Raw genomic sequence first — 20,141 nt, forward strand, 5'->3', positions numbered from 1 at the left:
CTTAGAGTGCTCACACGCTTTTGCAACAGTAAGTACTTCATCCAACAATGAGTTGTCCTTTTGCCACATGTTCTCTCTGGCCTTTTCTAATGAGCATCCCAACATGAATTGGTCTCTTAAGCGTTCTTCATACGAAACACTAAAAGCACAGGTAGTAGCAAGACCTCGCAACGCAGTGATGTATTGCTCAATTGTTTCACCTTGTTGCTGTATTCTTTTCCCAAATTGATAGCGCTCCAAAATTGTGCAAACTTTGGGTCAATAATGCAAAATCAGTTTTTTTATACACATCTCATATTCATTGAGGCCGGCAGCATCATTGGCAGTCAAATCAGGTAAGTTTTCAAATAGTTATTGCCCCTCAGTGCCTAGACAGTGCATTAATAAAGATGTCTTCCTTTCCGCACTGAGAGAAGTACCACAGACCTTAGCATAATTAGTAAATATCTTTTTCCACTTTTGCCATTTGATAGGGGGTTCACCGGGAGATACTAAGAAAAAGGGGGCTGCCAGTACATTTTGCATGTTGATATTGAATTTTATATAAGGTAATTCACTCTAAATAAGTTTAGAAAGACTAATGCACTTTCTATTACCTAAGATGAGAGAGAGGGCTTAATGGGTTTCAATATGCTAGGTATATATTATTTGCAAACTGCGGTTTATTCAATACAGTGAAAATTAGTGAGTATAACTCATGAATCTTTGATCCGTTCCAAGGTGTGCACATCACTGTGGTGTATAAAGTGTGCATGTCACCGTGGTGCACTGGTGCAAACTGTGGTTTATTCAATACAGTGAAAATTTGTGAATATAACTCATGAATCTTTGATCCACTCCAAGGTGTGCACGTCACCGTGGTGCACAAGGTGTGCACATCACCGTGGTGCACTGGTGTGGAAGATCAAAAACAGGTTTGCACACTTTCCTGTTCGTACAGTCTTCTCACAGGATGGAGTCTTTCCGTGGTCACGGATGCTTGCAAAAAGACGAGTTTCCTGGCAGCAAGCAATACACTGTGGACGTTTCTGTGTGCGCAGCTTAGCGTCCTTTGTTACCATGGGAACATGTGACGAAGAAAATGTACATGCGCGACTCAGCAACGTATTGCGGTTTGACGTTCTTCGCGTGCATGCAGCTTAGCGTCTTTTGTTACCATGGAAGTATGTTAAGACGCGATTGCGCATCTCATTGAGTTCTTCACGTCTCGCAGCTGAAGGGAACTAAATAAGATGCGCAAGCTTGAATATGCCTCCTGCTCGAGCTCCGATCCAGGCCTCTCAATCGGATAAACAAGCGAAGTGCCGATAAAATAGAAGGGAGTACCTTGCCTGATTGAGAAGGGCTGCTGAGATTTCCCTCGCCTTCAATGTCGATGTAAAACAGGAACAGAAATCGGGAATAGCATAGAACCCAGCGTCCAGTTGAGGCTTCTGTTCTGTAAGACCCTCGTCACCAAAATGAGGTAACAGAAGAGCAGTTTCTTCATAAGTAGTATAATAAGCTTGGTTTATTGAAGGATAAGTACAACATCTGGAAGCCTCATCCTGTCAGCAAGATGTTCATACCCAACTGCTCCTGAAGGAACCTCCCTTGATCTCTTGCATTCTATATTCTAAGAACTGTCTTGCTCACGAGCATGAGTGGCTCCTATAGTAACGGAACATATTAATAGTAAATAGTAACAGAACATCTTAATAGTAAATGATTACATAAGTAAATGGACAATACCACAGAGTTCACAAGGATCACCACGTGGTGTCCAGAAATAGGGAGAATTGTGAGTGACACTAGGACAATCCCGTCAACACATGATAATGGATAATTTACGCCTGTAATCATTTATGGCTGTGGGATATAGAGTCATATTTGTGGGTACCTCAGGATCTGAGAAGCTCTAGGCTTACTTGAGACAGATGCACAAGTGAGCCCAACATCTTCTATCAGCATTCATGTTAACATTGAAAGCAACACCTCGGGTGCACTTTCAGTGTTTTTTTAAAACAAGGTTCTTTAGCAAGATGATGAATCTTTGTGTGAATTTAAAATGAGCTGATGAGAGGTTGCACCCAATGTAGAGTGGGGAGTACCCTTGTAAATAAGCAGGGTTTGGCAGAGAGTCTCAGAGATAGAACTGCTTCTGACTTTTGAAACCTGAAGCGCACTTGTGAGAGTTGCCATAAAGCATTCAACTAATCTTTTGGCTAAGACATAAGACGTTATTTTTCAATGTCTGGAACACAGTGTGGCAGCAACCTCCTGGAACTCTCCTGCAGAAAATGAGCCTACTTGATTGGAATGCAAAAGTAGGGAAAATCTTATTGAGGGCTGGCATGACCAAGTCATATGATGTGATGAGAACAGCCTACGACCTCTGAAAAGCATCACCATTCATTAATGGCTACTAGCAAGTAATACTGTGTTGTAATAGCCCTAATCTACTGTAACATATATTTCACATATTAGGTGGAATCTGCAACATTTATAGAGGCACTGGAGAGCTATTTTTACACCGAGACTCTGCACACTTGCCATTTATCTATTTGTTCCACTAATTCATCTAGAGAATGGAACCATATTTTCTGTTGCAACAGCCTCTTGGTAGCTACCTAGCCTTGACATACTTTGTGTGCCAGATAAACTACATATTCCTGTAGTATGTGAAGAATGACCAAATGAGTTCCTCATAATCAATTTGGATGTCAGGTGAGTTCACTCTGAACATGGGAAAATGACTTGAGATTTTCTTAATTTCAAAATACTCTGTCCATGTAATTTATGGGTGTATTCTGGATCCCCCAATCTCTGTATCTCCCAGAAGGTTAGCCACTGCACAATGGATAGTGTGATCTACTGAGACCTGGAAAATGTTTTGTTTCCTTAGTGGCCAGATCATGATTGGTTGATAAAGTATTGAAGGTATTGCGGTGCCATTGATGATCTTGCATTGGTGAAAGCGACTTTCGAGCCAAAATCAGCAGTATTCTCATCTTTGCCAGAGTGATGAAGTATCTTAAACTCGTAATATTGCAGGTAAAGTTCCCATCTTTTTACATCCTCAGACATGGTGATCAGTGCCTGTGAAGGACTTGCCATACAGAAACAAATGAAAGTGACTGCAGGCTCACACCACAGCTCTCCTTTTGTTCTTGCGTGTAGTCCTTTTCTAAATGTGTTTTTACATCTGGAATATGGAACTACCTAATGTGGGGCTTTAGGTCCATTGTCTCTTTCTGCCAGATTGGTTCATAGACTCACAGAACTTGCATCATTGACTAGTTTGGTGTGGGAATAAGGATCAAAATAAGCAAGGTACTACGTTTTGCACAAATGCTTTCAAACACTGTTTGGCTTTTGTGAGACAATTGAAAATAAACTGCTGTTTTCATGATATCTTGTAGTGGTACACTGAGTGATGTGAAATCTGGTAAGTACCACAAACAGGAGCTTTCTAGTTCCAGAACTGAAAGAAGGGCTGAGATGTTCAATGGCAGAGTGACCAGTCAAGGTGGAGACTTTGGGTGTGTCAGGACGCAAGTCTTTTTGCAAAAAGATGTGACTGTTGAACTATGGTGGAGGTTGTTCCATAGTTAAAGCTTGCTTTGCTAAGTGTGAAGCAAATTTCATGAAGGGTTTGACAGACTTTGATTAGTATTCTATTGTGTTCTTCCTTTAATTTGCCAATGATTAGGATATTGTTGCCATAGTTTAGGTAGTTGGGTATTCCTTGCATGACACACCTGATTTCTTCTCGACTGGTGTTATCCTTTATTTGATTCTAAATTGGAGAATATGCAAGCTCCATTTAGTTGATGAATAAAGTTTTGGATTCTCAGCATCAAGTGTCTTTCTCAATAAATGGCTATGTTTATTTGGTGGATGTCCAAGCAGATGTAAGTTTTACCTTTGGCTTATTGTTTGAGTCCCAAACAATGGGTGAGACTCATAGAGTTGGCACTTTTAAGGGCTCAATAATATCTTGTGAGGATGAATACTGCTTTTTAATTTGGTCTGTGATGATGGCGTGGCTTTAGTCACAGAGACTCATAATTGATTTAACTTTTTTTGTGTTTTCTGCACACAAGTTTGAAGTGGTTTATATTTCTGCAGTTGTGACATATGCTCTGCATGGCTGGACACACACCAGAGTGCGAGAGGGAGAAGCCACATTGAGAACATTTACATCTGAATTCATTTACTGAAGGCACATCTGGTTGATCGATACATCAATTTTGTTCTTCAGCTTGTAACAACTCATGACTTAAACTTCGTATTCAAAGTGCAGAATGCTATTGCGATGGTGAGGATATCATTCAGTTTTCTGTGTTTTTGTTATAGCTTGTAGTGAAAAGCAGCAGATTCGCCGCTAGCAGCATCTTGCAAAAGGAGAGCTTCCTCACAGATGGACTGTCAAGGTCACAATGTTGAGTATGCTCCTTGTGTCTCGTACAAAAGAGTCATTTGTCTCTCCAGATTTTACAGTGTTTAATGGAACACATAGCGCTCATAGTCATTGTTCTTCTTTGGGAGAAAGAACAATATCAGGCTGTTCTTTAAGTCATCATAATAAGCTCTTCCAGCCTCGTAAAACGGACATAAAATACCATAGATGTTAGAGCCAAAGCACTGCATCAAAAGACAGATGGGACACTTTTCATTTGTATTGCCTAGATCGCTGATATAACTTTTCAAAACCTTTATCCAACAGCACCAACTTAGACCTAGATTCTTCATTGCTGCCAGAATGAATGCAATTAAAAAACCCAGAGATAGTGGCTCGGACAACAGGGGCTGCAGATGCTTGTGGTTGCAGAAACACTTCTTTAGAGGTACTCAGTTCAGTAATCTTCAGAATGCAATGATGAAATGATGCAAAAGTAACTTCAAGATATGCAGGCTACAGAGCACCGCATTAGACAAATGCAGAAAATGCATTCTCAACACAATCACTTTGCCACTCACTATTAACAACTGCCCCCGTTCTGCTTGTCTTCTCGCCACACACCTCTTCTCCTGTGTGGAGCAGGAAATACATCACCACACATAGGGAGACAAACTGATTGGAAGGAGTTCAGTGACCAAATACTAGAAACTGCATCTCATGGCATTTAGAGAGGGGTGTAAAATACAAATACTCGTTTTAACTTACAAATTGGATTTTGCAGACATCTTTATTCTTTGTGAACTGGTGGTAGCCAAGTAACTAGTTACTATAACTCGCGCCCTCGCCATGCACAGTTTTTGGGTCAAAAATGATTTTGCAAATATTACATTTATATTATCAATGATGTTATCAAAGATGTCATAAGTGCCGTGATTGGTGGGGTCATTAGCAGTGGTGAGGGCGTGAGGTATAGCTACATTAGGGCACAAGTTATAGTTACTTGAGGTAACTATAACTCTGGCTCATTTGTTTAAATTGTGAGCATAACTATAACGTCCATGTAATCTTTGTATTTTTAAGTGAACATCTATGTTTTTTAAAATTCTATTTCCTAACTATAATTTCCCTGTAACCTTGTTTTTTTCAGTGAATTTCTATTGTTTTTTTAGCGTATAGTAATTTTTGTTACTATACATTAATCCAACCACCGCCGCACACAGCCTTTAGCTGTGCGCAGCGGCCATTGGCCACAGGGCCAACCCCCTATATGCACCCAATCATGCACAGCCCACAAGACCTCGTCTGCAGCCAGACCCTGCAGCCAAACCCCCTAACCACCCAACCCCATGCTTTGCCCAGCTCTATGGATATGCGCGGCGGAAGTTGGCTGTGGCCTCTGTGGGAGTGAGAATAGCTGTGAAAGGGTGTATCTGGGGGTGAGAGTGATTGTGACAGTGTCTGTTGGGTGTGAGAGTGCATCACTGTTTTAGTGGGTATGTCAGTGTGTGTGCAGGTCTGTGAGTGGTTGCATGAGGCAGTCAGTGGGTCTATGAGTGGGTGTGTGAGACTTTGATTGGGTCTGTGAGTGGGTACATAACTGTCTGAGTGGGCCTGTGAGTGGGTGCGTGAGGGTCTGACTAGGGCTGTGAGTGGGTGAACGAGGCTCTGAGTGGGTCTGTGAGTGGTTGGGTGAGTGTCTGAGTGGATCTATGAGTGGGCGTGTGAGTGTCTGAGTGGGTGTGTGAGTGGGAGAAAGAGATTGAAAGAGAGAGAGAGAGAGAGAAAGTGAGAGGGAGAGAGATAGTTTTTTAGGCTTAGATGTATGATATACTTCTGCGCAATTAGAGAAGTAAAATGTATTTATTTAAAAAGAGTAAGATCGCGTTTCGGTATGATCCTTAAACATTTTTACTTATTATTAATTAAATAAAAATAATTGGGAAACGGGTCTGGCTCAACATGATCCCTGAATGCTTAGTGTGAAGGTCACTGACCTTCACATTGAACTACTGAATTTCTCTTTTTTCAAAAAAATTGTAAAGGCTCCCCCTCAGTCCCTACATTTTTTAAATGCCTCTTCCCATGGTCTGTGGATATATATATTTTTTTAATTATTTGCCCTTAAGGGCTATCTAGGACCGCGTTCGGAAGCCTCAAGGCCTCCCCATCAGTCCCATTGCTCCAGCAAGCAGGCAGCTGCTTTTAACAGTGTAACCCCTTAACACTACACATCACAGAACATTAAAACTTCATACTGCCCCTTTACACTACCCACACCTGAACTCTAAAATCACCTTACTAACCCATCTCTAAAAACTGTAAAACCATTAAAAAAAAATTCAATATTTAATCAAATTAAAACAATTAACCCATATCTAATTCATTTAGCAAAAAATGAATTATATTTATCAACATTAAGTAACTTAAAATCAAATTAAGTTTACTTAGCGATTACACTTAATTTAAATTATTATAATTGTATTATAATGTCATTTATATGCCAACAGTGATGTCATAAGTTATATAATTTAACATGTGATCAGTGATGTATTGTGTGAAGTCATAAGCACTGCATGGCAGGGGTGCAAGTTAGTTCAGTAAACTATAACTTGTGCATTTCACTGTTTTTTAAACCATAGTTTGTATCTTACTTCAACACTTAACTGTAATATCACAATAACCTTAGTTTTTTTCCCAGTGGACATCTTATTTATTATAGCATAAAAGAAACAGCAATATGTGATCATACAAACATAAGGAAAACAGGAGAGCTATGAAGGGATTTGTTTTCATAAGCCTCAGAAATATAATAAGAACCAAAAATCCCAGTTGCCGTGGAAGTAACGAGAGAAAATAAAAAAGGGGGGAGAGGGTGAAGTAGGGAAGGGTTGGGGAAATGAGGTGATTTGAGGGAAGCTGTGTAAAGAGACCAAAAAAGGGTTAGCAGTTGACATTGTACATTCCCTGACATAACAAAGAAACCCCTGATACAACAATACATTCATCCAAACAGCGGACCTTCTAGGGTTAAACTTAACTCTAACTGAAGCTAGTATTCAATCAAGCTGTCTCTAATTGGAACAAAACAAGGAGTGTAAGAAATACGATTATGGAACTGACAAAAGGCTCTCCCCCCCCCACCCTGGGCCACTACCTCATTCACGACATTCTGACAGTTTGGCAGGACTCCTCTCATTACGCTACTTGTGTACGAATGGCAGCACTCAGGAAGATGGGGCTACTATGATTCCAACTACGCATGCAAGTGGTGTCCCTCTATATTGAGAGAACGGGAAGGGAGTAAGGGTCATGAGCCAATGGGGGGGAGCCAATGGAGGAAAGGGCAATGCCAGCTTTTGTCTATAGGTGGAGGAGAAGGGAGAGATAGGCTGACCCATATAACATGAACTATTAAATCTGGACAGGAGAGACCGTGGGTCCCATTAAGAGATATTGTGACTGTGTGTATAAATTATTCATTGTGAACCTGGGGTAGTATAAAGTTAGAGAAAGGAGCTCTGATGATACTAAATTCAGAAGATGTTCCCCAAACACTATCAAATACTTCCAGTTAAGTTTGTATGTGGTGCATTCATGTAGTGGCGATTCTATGAGTCACTCCTTGCCAGCTGGCTTGTAACCTGACCCCAGTGGTGGAGAATGCATATTTTGGCCATTTACAGTGAAGTAGTAAGCCATTGGTGGGTTGAGAATCTAAATCAGGTACATAGGATGTGTCCTGTAAAAGATCTAAGTGGGATGAAGGGGTAATCACACCTAACTACAACATCAATTTAGCCTTTGCTTTTTCAGTGAAATTCGGTGTTTTCTTAATCATATTTAAATTTGAGCATACACCCAATTCGCTTAGAAAACCTGCTGCCAATGCTCTGCTTCACACACCTGTCACAGTGCCATTTCCTCTGGATCTGCACACTGGGGAACAAAAGGCCCACCTCCCGGCGTCACCAACTCAGAAGGCTATTATAAAGCACAGAGTTATGATGAAGCCAGATGGGGGAAGGGAATTAGGGTAGGGAACTGCATTGAGAGAGATCTGAAAAGAAACAGAACAAATATGCATACATTCATTCATAACAGTATAACTGACCAATAGACTCTTGAGTAAAGGCGTTTCCGTGATATCAGATTGAGACCCTTTGTGAATTGGGCGTGGCCCCTTCTTTGAATCATGGAACAAGAACAAACTGCAACCTCTAAACCTAGAGATGGCAAGAGCTTTGGACTATGGTCATTCTCTAAATATCAATCATGTAACAATTATGCATTCATAATATAAATGTTTGATCTAAGCCTAGAAATTCTCAAAGACTTAAATATGTATCTCACATATTATGTTTCCCAAAAAGACAATGAAAACTATAATTTGCTTATCTCTAAAACGTTTTCACATTTACTGCCTAGACCTGAAAGTTTACTCATTAAACTTGAAGCGTTTTGTTCATTGGGCGTAAGCGCCTTGCTTGTTGTTCATGAAGCGCATTGAGAGCGCTTTTATTTGCTTTGTCTGAAGCACTACACTCATTATGCCAAGGGGTGCTTTACTCATGTGGCCTGAAGCGTTTTTGATACTCGTGCCCAGATTATTTTACTCATGTAGCCTGAAACGCTTTGATTGTCGTATCAATGGCGCTTTACTCTTGTACGTTGAGGCGCTTTGCTCGTTATGCTAAAGGGGCGCTTTTATTCATGTGGACTAAAACGTTTTGATTGTCGTGCCAAGACCGCTTTACTCATGTGGCCTGAAACACTTTGATTGTCGTGCCATGGGCGCTTTATTTCCTGTGACTGAAATGCTTTGACTGTCGCGCCAAGGGTGCTTTACTCATGTGGACTGAAACGCTTTGATTGTCATGCCAAGGGTGGTTTACTCATGTGGACTGAAACGCTTTGATTGTCTTGCCAAGGGTGCTTTACTCATGTGGACTGAAATGTTTTGATTATTGTGCCAAGGACGCTTTACTCATGTGGACTGAAACGCTTTGATTATCATGCCAAGGGCGCTTTACACGTGTGGCCTGAAGCGCTTTGCTCGTTGTGCTAAGGGGCGCGTTTCTCCTGTGATCCGAAACGCTTTGATCATCACACCAAGGCCGCTTTACTCTGAGAACTGGAAATGCTTTGCTCGTTGTGCTAAGGGGAGCTGTACCTTTGGAAGTAACCACTTCCTTCAAGATTGGGCTCATCAAAACCTTACCGCTACGAATACAACCTACTCGTGCCTGAATTCACCATGGAAACAAGTATACTCCGACTTGCTGTCAATCTGCCATGCAGGAAATCTGCTCTTCTTCAGAGGAACCCCCACAAGGTCTGACTGCATCGAAGTCTTCAAAATAGTGAGCAAGGTGTTTTGATGTGGCTGGGCTTTATAGGCCTGCCACACCCCAAGATGGCTGCAGCCTCTAAAAACCTGGGAATTGTAGTCCTTTCATAGAATAACACTGATAAGTGCATCTTGTCCACCAATGTCCAAACCCAGCAGCTATGTGAGCTTTACCACAGGGCAGGCGATGCTGATGACCACTTTTGGAACAGGAAGGGATGACAAGTGGTGTGCATGAAGCGCCGCAAATACGAGTTTCGGTCGGGACCTGGACCGTGCATAGCCTTATTCCTGACAACACCCTTCAGCTGTGCAAAGCAGTTGTTTGGTCACAGGGACTGGCTTCTGATCAGGCCCTGAGCCAAATACTTTTATTACCATCCAATCCTGCCTGTGGGAATCCGTGGGTGGCCAACCACCTGGTGCACCTGGCCTGCATTTGGCCATACTCAGGCCCTGCACGCAACACCTCTGCTTAACACAGCCTCCTGTCAGGTACTGCGCTGAACAACCCCCCGCATGTGCAGCCAACCATGCATGCGTGCCCAGTACCCCACTGTGCGCAGCCTTCAGCAATGTGCTGTGTGGGTTGGTCCTGCAACCAACCAAATGCAGGTGGTCAACCCCTACCCCCTTGGCCTGTGGTCTGTACAATGGCAGTTGGTCGCAGGGGCTAGTCTATGACCCCACAGTGGGTGCCATGCTGGGTACTACACTAGCAATCAGTTGTTTACAGTATTATTTTCTTTTATTTGACTTAAAGGGGCTCTCTCTGGGATTCAGGGTGTGTCCATCATATCTCCTTATGTGATTTTTCAATTTCTTTTCAGGATTCATGGACTGAGTCCTTGAATCCTGTAATGACAGCTGCAACACTCAGATTAATAGCAGGTTAGAGAAAAAGCCCTCACAGGCATTCAGAAGGGCCTATGTATATTTCAAATTTTTGGTGCCGTGGGACTCCTGTGGGGCCAACCATCCAGACATACCTAACATTTTCTGAGCGTTAACCCCTTTTCAAATGGTAATTTCTTGAAAATTACTAAACAGATTTAGATTTTAGACTTTATATTTCCACAAAGCTTTTGATACCGTCAGCTGGGAGAATCTTTTCACCTTGCTACAGTGCTAAGATTTGGCCCGCGTTTCATTGTATATGCCCACCTGCTATATACCAACCTGGTGCTGTGGGTACAGATAGGGGGAACTGTTTCCCTGTGGCTTAGTATCAGAAAGGGATCCCGTCAGGGCTGCCCCCTCTCACCTATTCTATTTGCACTGGCTATAGAGCCCCTGGTGACATGGGTGTGGGTGGATGCTCCGTTTCAGGGATTTCAGTGGTCGAAGGGGGTGAGTGATAGGATATCTCTTTACGCAGACAATGTTCTGTTGTTCATAGACAATTTGGAGGAATCAGGACCCTGAGCCATGTACATACTACAAATATTCAAGGCCTTCACAGGCCTTCATATGATGTGGCTAAGTCAGCTGTATACCTGATAGGATCATGTTCCGGGGATGCATAAATCTTTGGGCATTTATATTACACTGGACAGATCCCTTGCACACACACTTAACCTATACTCAATTGTCCAGGAGCTGGCAAAGGATATAAAATTCTGGTCCACCCTGACACTGTCGCTGATCTGCCTCTCGGCCAAATTTAAATTGGTGGCTCTGCCAAAATTACTATTCCAGCTCCAAAACTTCTCAGCACTGCAGGCCGAGTATGACCTGCACCGATCCCAGTTTTTTTAGGTAACTTCAACTCCAGCATGCTCTCCTTCTCCTTTTTGCCACAAGAAGGGGATGTCTCTGAGTACTCCTCCTTGGAGGCCAAGGTGCTTCTGACTAATATTAAGGAACATAAACTGGCAGATGTTACTGCAAGCTAGTTCGGAACATGGCGGACTGAATGGTGGGAATGCAGGAGGCTTGGGAGGTCAATTTGGGCCCATTTGAGAAAGAAGACTGGAATAAGGCCCTGGCAGCCCCAAAGGAAGTAGCAAGCGCATCCACAATTAATAAGGTTTAAAGGGCTACATTGAACGTACCTCACATTTACACAGCTGCAGAAGATGGGGTTGAGCTCCTCGACTGGATGCCTGCGCTGCGACCACCCGGAGGCAGACCTCCACATACGTTCTCGCAATGTGTTGCCTTAGCGGCATACTGGGAACATATCCTCAATACTCTGGGAGGAGTACTAGGATGGCCTGTCCCTTGAGACCCAAAACTGATGCTCCTGCACATTGCGGAAGGGGTAGAAGGGAAAAGGCACCAAAGACCATTATAGTGGCTGGGGCTGGTGATAACGAAAATAGATATTGCTCAAGAATAGAGGTTGGAGGCCGCCCCATATACCACCAAATGGGCCTTGTGCATGGATCACTGCATGACTTTAGAAAGACCTATTGATCAGGTGCGAGGATGTCCTAAAAAACAAGCTAAGATCTGGGAGGAATAGGCAGACTACCGAGGTATCACCCTGGAACCATGCCCCACCCCACCGTGAGTCATGCACAAACACCCCACGTCACACAGGAGGAAGGGAGGTGCAACTTCGGATGTACATGACTGGTAGAATGGGGGAAGGTGATGGGGGTATAATGTCAACCTTGGTAAATCTTGATGCAGCATTTGTTGCTCCGGCAATGTTTATTGGATGAAAAATACAATGAGTCAGATATATGTTATGTAGAGTTTTGCCAAGTTTCTGTAAATCAATAAAAGAAAGTTATGCAAAAATAAACAATACACCCAGGATAAGACTAGAAAATTGCTGAACATAGCCTTGATTGGTCTTAGCAAGGCTTAATAAGATCTGTATGCCTAATCATCACTTTGAGCTCCATACTTGGGAACTGGGAAAGAAAACCATTGGCATGGATCAGGCCCTATTGCAATAAATCCTTGAACATGAGGCAAAGTCGAACTCTGTGCCTCCTTATGAATCACAGCACATTGTTCTTCTAGGTCAGTGGTTCCCAATCTGTGGTCCGGGGACCCGTAGGGGTCCACGAAGTCTCCTCAGTGGGTTCACGACTACTTAGAAAATTAAATAATATTAACAGATTAGGTCCCCATCTTTCAATAATGACTCAGTGAGGGGTCCCTGGATTCCAATAAAGATTCAGTGGGGGTCCCCGGATTCCAGAAATGATAAAGTGAGGGTCCACAGAAGTCAAAAGTTTGGGAACCACTTTTCTAGGTTTTATGTAAGGGACAGAGATAACCTTCCTCAGTAACCTTCACTTTTATATAATAAGCACCTACATCCTGCCACAGTGGTTTGCAGCGCCTGATGGCCATACAATGCCATGCATTTCACAGAACAAATGTCACATATTTGCAGCATTCAGAAAAAAAAATATTACATAGTAGAAACAACATAATACTATGTACCTAAAAATGAATATTAATGAATACTTTTTGTGATCTCTGGACAACAAACCTCGTCAAAGAGGTGCGAAGAGAGCAGGAAATAATAGCTTGCAATTACGACACAGTGGTGAAAAAGGCTTGTGAATCCCAAGTACCTGTCAGAATTCCCAGAGTGAGGTACAGGTACTCCAGACTTGTGGCAAATGAGCTCAGGATTAATCCAGTAGAGGCAAGCAGTCCTCCTAACATGATTCCCACTTGACAGGAAAAATGATTACTCACATAACTGCCAAGTGGAGCTGAAATAGAAAAGAATACATATCTGCAATCAAAGAAATCATAATATTTCCCTCCCGAAAACACTGCTACTTTTTGGAAAATGGCCAAGGCATATCAGGTAATAAATTTTTTTAATGACAATTTAAAAAACATAGTAAAGAGTTGGAACACCAACATTCCTCTGTTAAAATCTAAGGCCTATATTTACTCAAAAATAACGGAATGCAACACTGCCCCAAATTTGGCATCCCCGAGCGCCATCATTTTCAAAACGCAGGGATGTGCTGTATTTACAAGAAAACAGCGCATCACTGTGTTTCCCCATGTACCAGCGCACAATTTGCTGTAGAATGCCAACGCAGCTACCGCTGCACCTTAGTGCAAGAATGGCTTAGTTGAGGGGGGGGTGTTGCTTTGAGCAGGAAGGGACCCCTTACTGCACAAAAACAAGCTTCAACGGCAATTTGCTCTTTCTATGTGTGCTGCAGAAAGAATGCAGCACACACAGAAAGAGAAAAAAACAAGGAGAAATGAAAACATTTCTTTTTGTTGCACTATGCTAACGCAATCCCTGGGGTGGCGTTAGATTTTGGCGCAGCCACAGATTTACAAAAACTCGTAAATCTGGGGCAGCATCAAAATGCAATGGGTTTTGCTGTGGCACGCCCACAGCAGCACCCATTGTACGCCCCTTCCACACAAAGTGCTGCATGTGAAGGGGCCGTATTTACACAGAAAGTGGCTTAACACCACTTTGTAAATATGGTGCACTACATAGCACCACCAGAGCATCACTAAATGTGACGCTACAGTGACAATCGGGTCTTGTAAATCTGGCCCAAAGGGTAATTCAGGGTGGAAGAACCTACAAAGTGTTAGAAAAAGTTATGTTCACTGCACAAAGAGATATTTGAAGAATGCTTGAGTTAAGAATTCCAATGTTGGGTGTGATGCTTAACACTCACAATTTCGGCCACTCCTCAATTCAGTAAAGAACACTGAAGAGATAAAGCGAATCTTGTTTTATTTTTCAGAATTCTACATGAATGTAATGATTTACAAATATGTATTAACTTGTGAACTAAGCACTGCAATACATTACTTAAATGACGAAGATTTGGGTTATTTCTCTGAGAATAAGTTCTGCTCCTGTATACCTTTTAAATATTTGATATAAAGAAAACAAGTCTGTCATGAAACAAAATGGCTAAACTTTCTCTGTGGTCAGAAATATTCTCTTTCTTGTTTCTGCATGCCAAAACCTTCATTTACCACTCCTATTATCTTCCATAGAGCTTTTTTTCTCAAGCATTTTTGACTGGGGGATGAATACCTTTGCTGTGCCCAAACACGTGTTGAAATAATGACTTTTGGTCTCTCAGTACTTACCACAAAGCATTGTGGTACAATCAGCAATGGAATGTATCCAAGCAGTTCGAGCATAATCCTCTCCAAAGTATGTTTGGAATTCCACAAAAAATATGGAAATACATCTAAAGAAAGATAGATAGCAACAATTAAAATATAAGACAGTTTAACAAAGTATTCTAAAGCCAAAGTGGCCATGCAAGTTCTCGTATTAATATAACAAACCGCCAGTCATTAAGGGTGAATGAATCCAAAAAATAAATTGAAACAGTTATTAATTGACATAATTAAATTATGTTAGTAAGCACTGCCTAGGAAAGCCAGTTGGAAGCTTATGTAGAAAAGGGATGAGATGAAAAGAAGAGTCCAATAATATGACATTTGCGCCCATTAATCTAATGGTCTTCTCTGCCTGTGCTAATAATTCTAGCAAGCCTGAGCATAATGAGATCGGTTTTAATGTAATGGGGATATATCAAGAAAGACTACTTAAAACAAAACATATTCAGTTTCACATATGCCTATGTGTCAGTCTATCAATGGAGCTAGACATCGGAAAGAAGATAAATGCATTATGGATGGATGTATTTTTGAATTCTTTAGACTGAGCGGCAAATGATGCCTGCGATGGCTGTCTAGATGGATTGACATCTGAATGGTAGATGAAAGGGAGAGTGTACGGCTGTTTAGGTGGGTGGATGAATGGGCATACACACATACTGATGGCTCACGGATTAACAGATGGGTAGGCAGATGTGTAGATGGACAGATGGATGGATAGACTAGCAGATAGATGGGATGTAGGTTCTGACTTAGGAAATACCTTCTAACAAATGTATGACCTCTTGGAGGCTGAAATAAACCTGCTGGCGAAGACCAAGGGTGGTGGGTGCTAAACAAACTTGTTGTCTTGGCAATGTTCGGGGAGCAATGAAGTTAATTATCTGCCTCCTTTGCCGGCATGTTTGCCTTACCTACTGTTAAGCGATACGGAAATCTCAAGCTGTACATCTGTTACGGACATATCTGCTGATCATAGTATTCTTATAGAGTGTTTGTCTGCAAAGAGATACTTAAGCACCAGAAAAAAACTGACACTTCTAAAGAAGAGCTAATCATTATTGGTAGCTCCACAAAGATGACACTTAGGTACTTTGGCCTTCAATTCAATACACTGCGCAGCCAACCACTCTTCACATGAGGAGTTGAGCAATAGACTGTAATGCTTTCCTTAGCCTTTAGATGTTACGAGACATAACTTTCTGCAGTATTGCCCTGGGACCTTGGGTAATATTTGTATCTTTAATAATCCACTGATTTCTATAAATAGCACACTCAATGCAAACGTCATTCACCAGTGTCATCAATGTAAGATGCCATCTACAGTCCATTTATTGTGAACATCCCTTAGCAGTGTCTACTTGAGTGATTAAATAATGTAAAGCATCGGAAAGTGGTTTAGGGATGATTGACCAGGGTTTAGACATTGGAACACTCCTACTAGAGAGTTCAGTTGTTTAGTACACCAATCAATGCTAACTTCAATTCAAGTATAACGATGCTTTCATCTTTTCAGGAGAAAGATGGGAGGCACAACTGTAGAATGGTCTGTGGCTACAACATTCCACTGTTTTAATGTAAATGTATTGTAATCAATATTTAAATAAGACTTTAGCAATATACAAGTATTGTTATAATACAAATGCGCTACCAATAGGAAATTGTTTAGAGACATAAAACCAGACCATCTTCCTTAACCACTCAAGTAATAATTTATGACCAGTTCGTCCCATGTACAGGACGGCCAGGCATTCTTCTTCTATTTGAACAACATTTGTCTCTAGAATAGAATTTAGCATCATCAATTCCTTAAAACCCAGGCAATACTATCATTTTGCATTTTGTTTACACCACCTATTCTGTAGAGATGGTGTCATCATAAAACAGCATTTCATAGCTGATGACGTTTGTTAAAGCAACATGTTCCCCTGAAATATATACAAAAAGCTGAATTTTGCATGACAATTGTAGTTGTTACTTAACATTTTAGGTCCGGTGAAGGGCAGCTTAGGCTGCCTTTCAACCATTAACTACCCACCAGTAATGCCACTGACACAGTAAATCATCCCCGTCAGACATCTGAGCACAATTCACATTTTTGATCAGCACACATTACAGACATTAGCTACTATAGTAGCCAATCATGATGCGTGGAGTTTTGCATACACTGGCTCAGGAGATATAGGAGTCAGAATGCAGCTGGACCGCTCATTTCTTTATTGCAAGTATCACGTACAACACAAGGACAGCACTGGGTTTGTGAAACAATTTAATCTGCAAGTCCATGGCAGAGGTGATCTAGATCTTGGAAAGTGACTTGCACTGGATGAGGACTGAAAACATTGATCAAGCACCAGTCAACTTGCCACACCCCTGATGCTGATGATAGCATTTCTGTGTATGACTGATGGGAATCGGCAAAGACAGGGATTTTGTAACTGCCCATTGCATGGATTACTGCCCAGGAGCCTGTCACAGAACTCCATGACACATCTCTACTCATGAAAGTCCACACAGATAATAGCAATGATCTGTCAGCGACTTGTGCATCAGGGCAGAACCTTTCAGTGTTTTTGTAGGTACTATAGACAAGGTAATATGAGAGCATGTATGGCTTTAGGTGCCATAGATCTACAGCACATTTTGTTCCTTTAAAGCTAAGATGGAGGTCTCTCTCTTTCTCTGACTCCTTCCCAAATCCTGCTTAATGCACCTGGGATCCGATAAGCATGGGTATGTATATCCATACCTACATTTCCAGCTCAATCTGTCACACTGTGGGTCACAGTACGAACTGCGGCTTACTCCACTGCCTCCCTGGCATCCTGTGTTATACAACCGGACACTCTAAACACTTACCTGCAGCCTGGGAAGTCCTGCAAGGGGCTATGGAGGGACATTCTTTGCCTCGCTTGTCGGGTGGGCTGAAAGCATTCCTCTCCCTGGGAACCGTATTATTGCTCTCTGTAGTTTGTCTTCCAGATTTTCTGAAGAAAGGTTTTCACATCACCAATCATCATGGAGGCTCTATCCTGTATTCCTGTAGAGCATTCCCCAATCCATCATGGCGGCCTCACTTCTTCCTCTATGTCACTTCTTGTTTTTGGGTATATAAGGAGCAGAACTGTCTGAACAGCAATATAGATAAAAGCAAGGAATATTTATGTACTGCGGCTATTCTGGTCATCTAATCCCCAGTTGTCCCACACGTCCACAGAAAGGTCTGGAAAACACCAAATCCTGCCCTATGTATGAGGCGAGAGGATGGGCAAGTTAGCCAACCCTCCTATTTGTTCTTCCAGAGAACTGGTTGCTCCCCTGTTACCCTTGCTTCTGGAACTTCCTAATTGACAGATTCGAAAGGTGTTGTCCTTATTGGACAGCAGGGCAAGTGGGTTGTAACTGGATGAAACATGGGCACAAGAAAGTCAAATACCTTGAGTCACCAATGAATCCCCTGAACAGGTCTGTACAGTAGACAGAACTCCATTGGTCTCTGGACCGGTTAAAGAGATGACCACTCCTTTAAGGTTGACCTTTGGAAAACATCAAGAGATCGTATCTTTGGCATTATTACATCTCCCAACCACATTATGATCTTATGATCAGACACAATGTATACATCAATTGACAGGCTCAAACTATGGGGCTTATTTACAAGCCCCTTGCGCCTCTATAGAGTCACTTTTTTTTACACTGTGGCGGTGTAAGCAGTCCCCTACACTGCACAACATTTACAAACTGGTGAAATGGGACCATTGCACCAGTTTTTAAAGCCCTGCACCACATTATACTTGTGCCAGATATAATGTATGCAGGGTCGGTGGTCCCACGTTAAAAGCCACACTGAACTGCACAGTTCTGTGACTTCCCTGCGTCAAAAACTTAATGCCTGCTCAGAGCAGGCATTAAACTGAAGCAGGGATTTTTAACATGGGAGCCTTCCACGCATTGATGGAGTAGCTTGAATTTTTTACGCTAGTCCAACAATGCGTAAGTTTATGAGTCAGAATTTCTGACGCATCAGTGGGAACATGCTCCATGGAGCACTGTATCATAAATAACATTCTACCATGGTGTCGTTAAGGCCTCCAGGGCTGGAGCAAGAAAAATGGTGCATCGATTCTGATGCACCAGTTTCTTGTAAATTAGGCCATATATCCTTATCTCCCAAATTTATCATCAATTTTGTTACATCACAGAAGAATACTGAGCTCATAAGAAAACTTTCAAGACCAAGGAAACTGAATGTGGCACCATTAGCATCATGCAGGGAGTCCCAGCTCATTGTCAAAAATATGCAGATATATTTCAGAAACCTAAAGAAGTCTCCTTACTTCCTCACCGTGAAGTCAAGTGCTCTATTCCCCTCATACCTGGTGTCAAGGTTCAGTTTGAAAGAATGTATTCACTTTAAGGAGGCAGTATCTTGAGGAGAATCTTCAAAAACAGACTCATTACATGCTCCTCCTCCTGCTGGGACTTCTCTCTTTTTCATACCCAAGAAAACCAAAAATCTACAGCCATGTATTGATTTCAGAGTATTGAATAGAGTACCCATAAAAGACTGGTATCCCTTACGGCTTACCAAGGATATCTTAAGAGCCTACCATCTCTTTTGTATAAAAAAAGGAGACGAGTGGAAGACCACTTTCAGAACATCCTCTCCACCAGCCCGTTTCAAATATTGCGTTATCTCTTTTTGGCTAAGCAGTGCTCCATCCATTTTCCAGTGCTTGATGGATCACATATTTGTAGACCTGCTAGAGCACTGTTGTGGTATATTTAGATAACATGCTAGTTTATTCATCTAATCTCTCCTCCGACCATAATCATGTTTGTCAAGTCCTTGATAAATCACACCAAAATAGACTGCTCTGCATGCCTGAAAATGTGGATGTGATCAGCCTGAAGTAGAATATTTGGGATACCATTTATATAAAGCAGGAATTGACATGGATCCCAGAAATTTTCAGCCATTCTTGAATGCCCTTCACCTTCCTCTATTAAGGAGACTTAATGCTTCCTTGATTTTAAATTTCTTTCACCAGTTTACTGAGAATTTTGCCTCTCAAACTAGTCTGATCTTAAACTCTCAAGAAAGAGAACCTTAACAATTTAAGTGGACAGAATAAGGCTGAAACAGCTTATCAAAACTTGAAAATAGTGTTTACCCAGGCTCCAAGTCTACATCATCCCGATACCTCCAAAACATTTATATTCAAGATAAACATCTCAGAAAGAGTAGTTGGGGAAGTCTTGTATCAACAGCAAGAGGGTGATGGCTAGAGCATCCAGTTTTTTACCTGTCACACTTCT

General features: G+C 41.8%; 1 protein-coding gene across 2 annotated transcripts in view; it reads right to left on the reverse strand.

Moving 5' to 3' along the window:
* SLC16A12 (solute carrier family 16 member 12) overlaps nucleotides 1–20,141 on the reverse strand; it is a 511,884-nt gene that overhangs the window by 120,971 nt on the left and 370,772 nt on the right. For both annotated transcript variants that reach the window (XM_069239860.1, XM_069239861.1), the window contains exons 5-6: nucleotides 14,784–14,887; nucleotides 13,271–13,414 (exon numbers count right to left, since the gene is read on the reverse strand). In XM_069239860.1, coding sequence (XP_069095961.1) covers nucleotides 13,271–13,414; nucleotides 14,784–14,887 — 248 coding nt within the window. The remainder of the gene's footprint in view (nucleotides 1–13,270; nucleotides 13,415–14,783; nucleotides 14,888–20,141) is intronic.

This window comes from Pleurodeles waltl, chromosome 6 (genome assembly GCF_031143425.1).
Source record: "Pleurodeles waltl isolate 20211129_DDA chromosome 6, aPleWal1.hap1.20221129, whole genome shotgun sequence".
NCBI lineage: Eukaryota > Metazoa > Chordata > Amphibia > Caudata > Salamandridae > Pleurodeles > Pleurodeles waltl.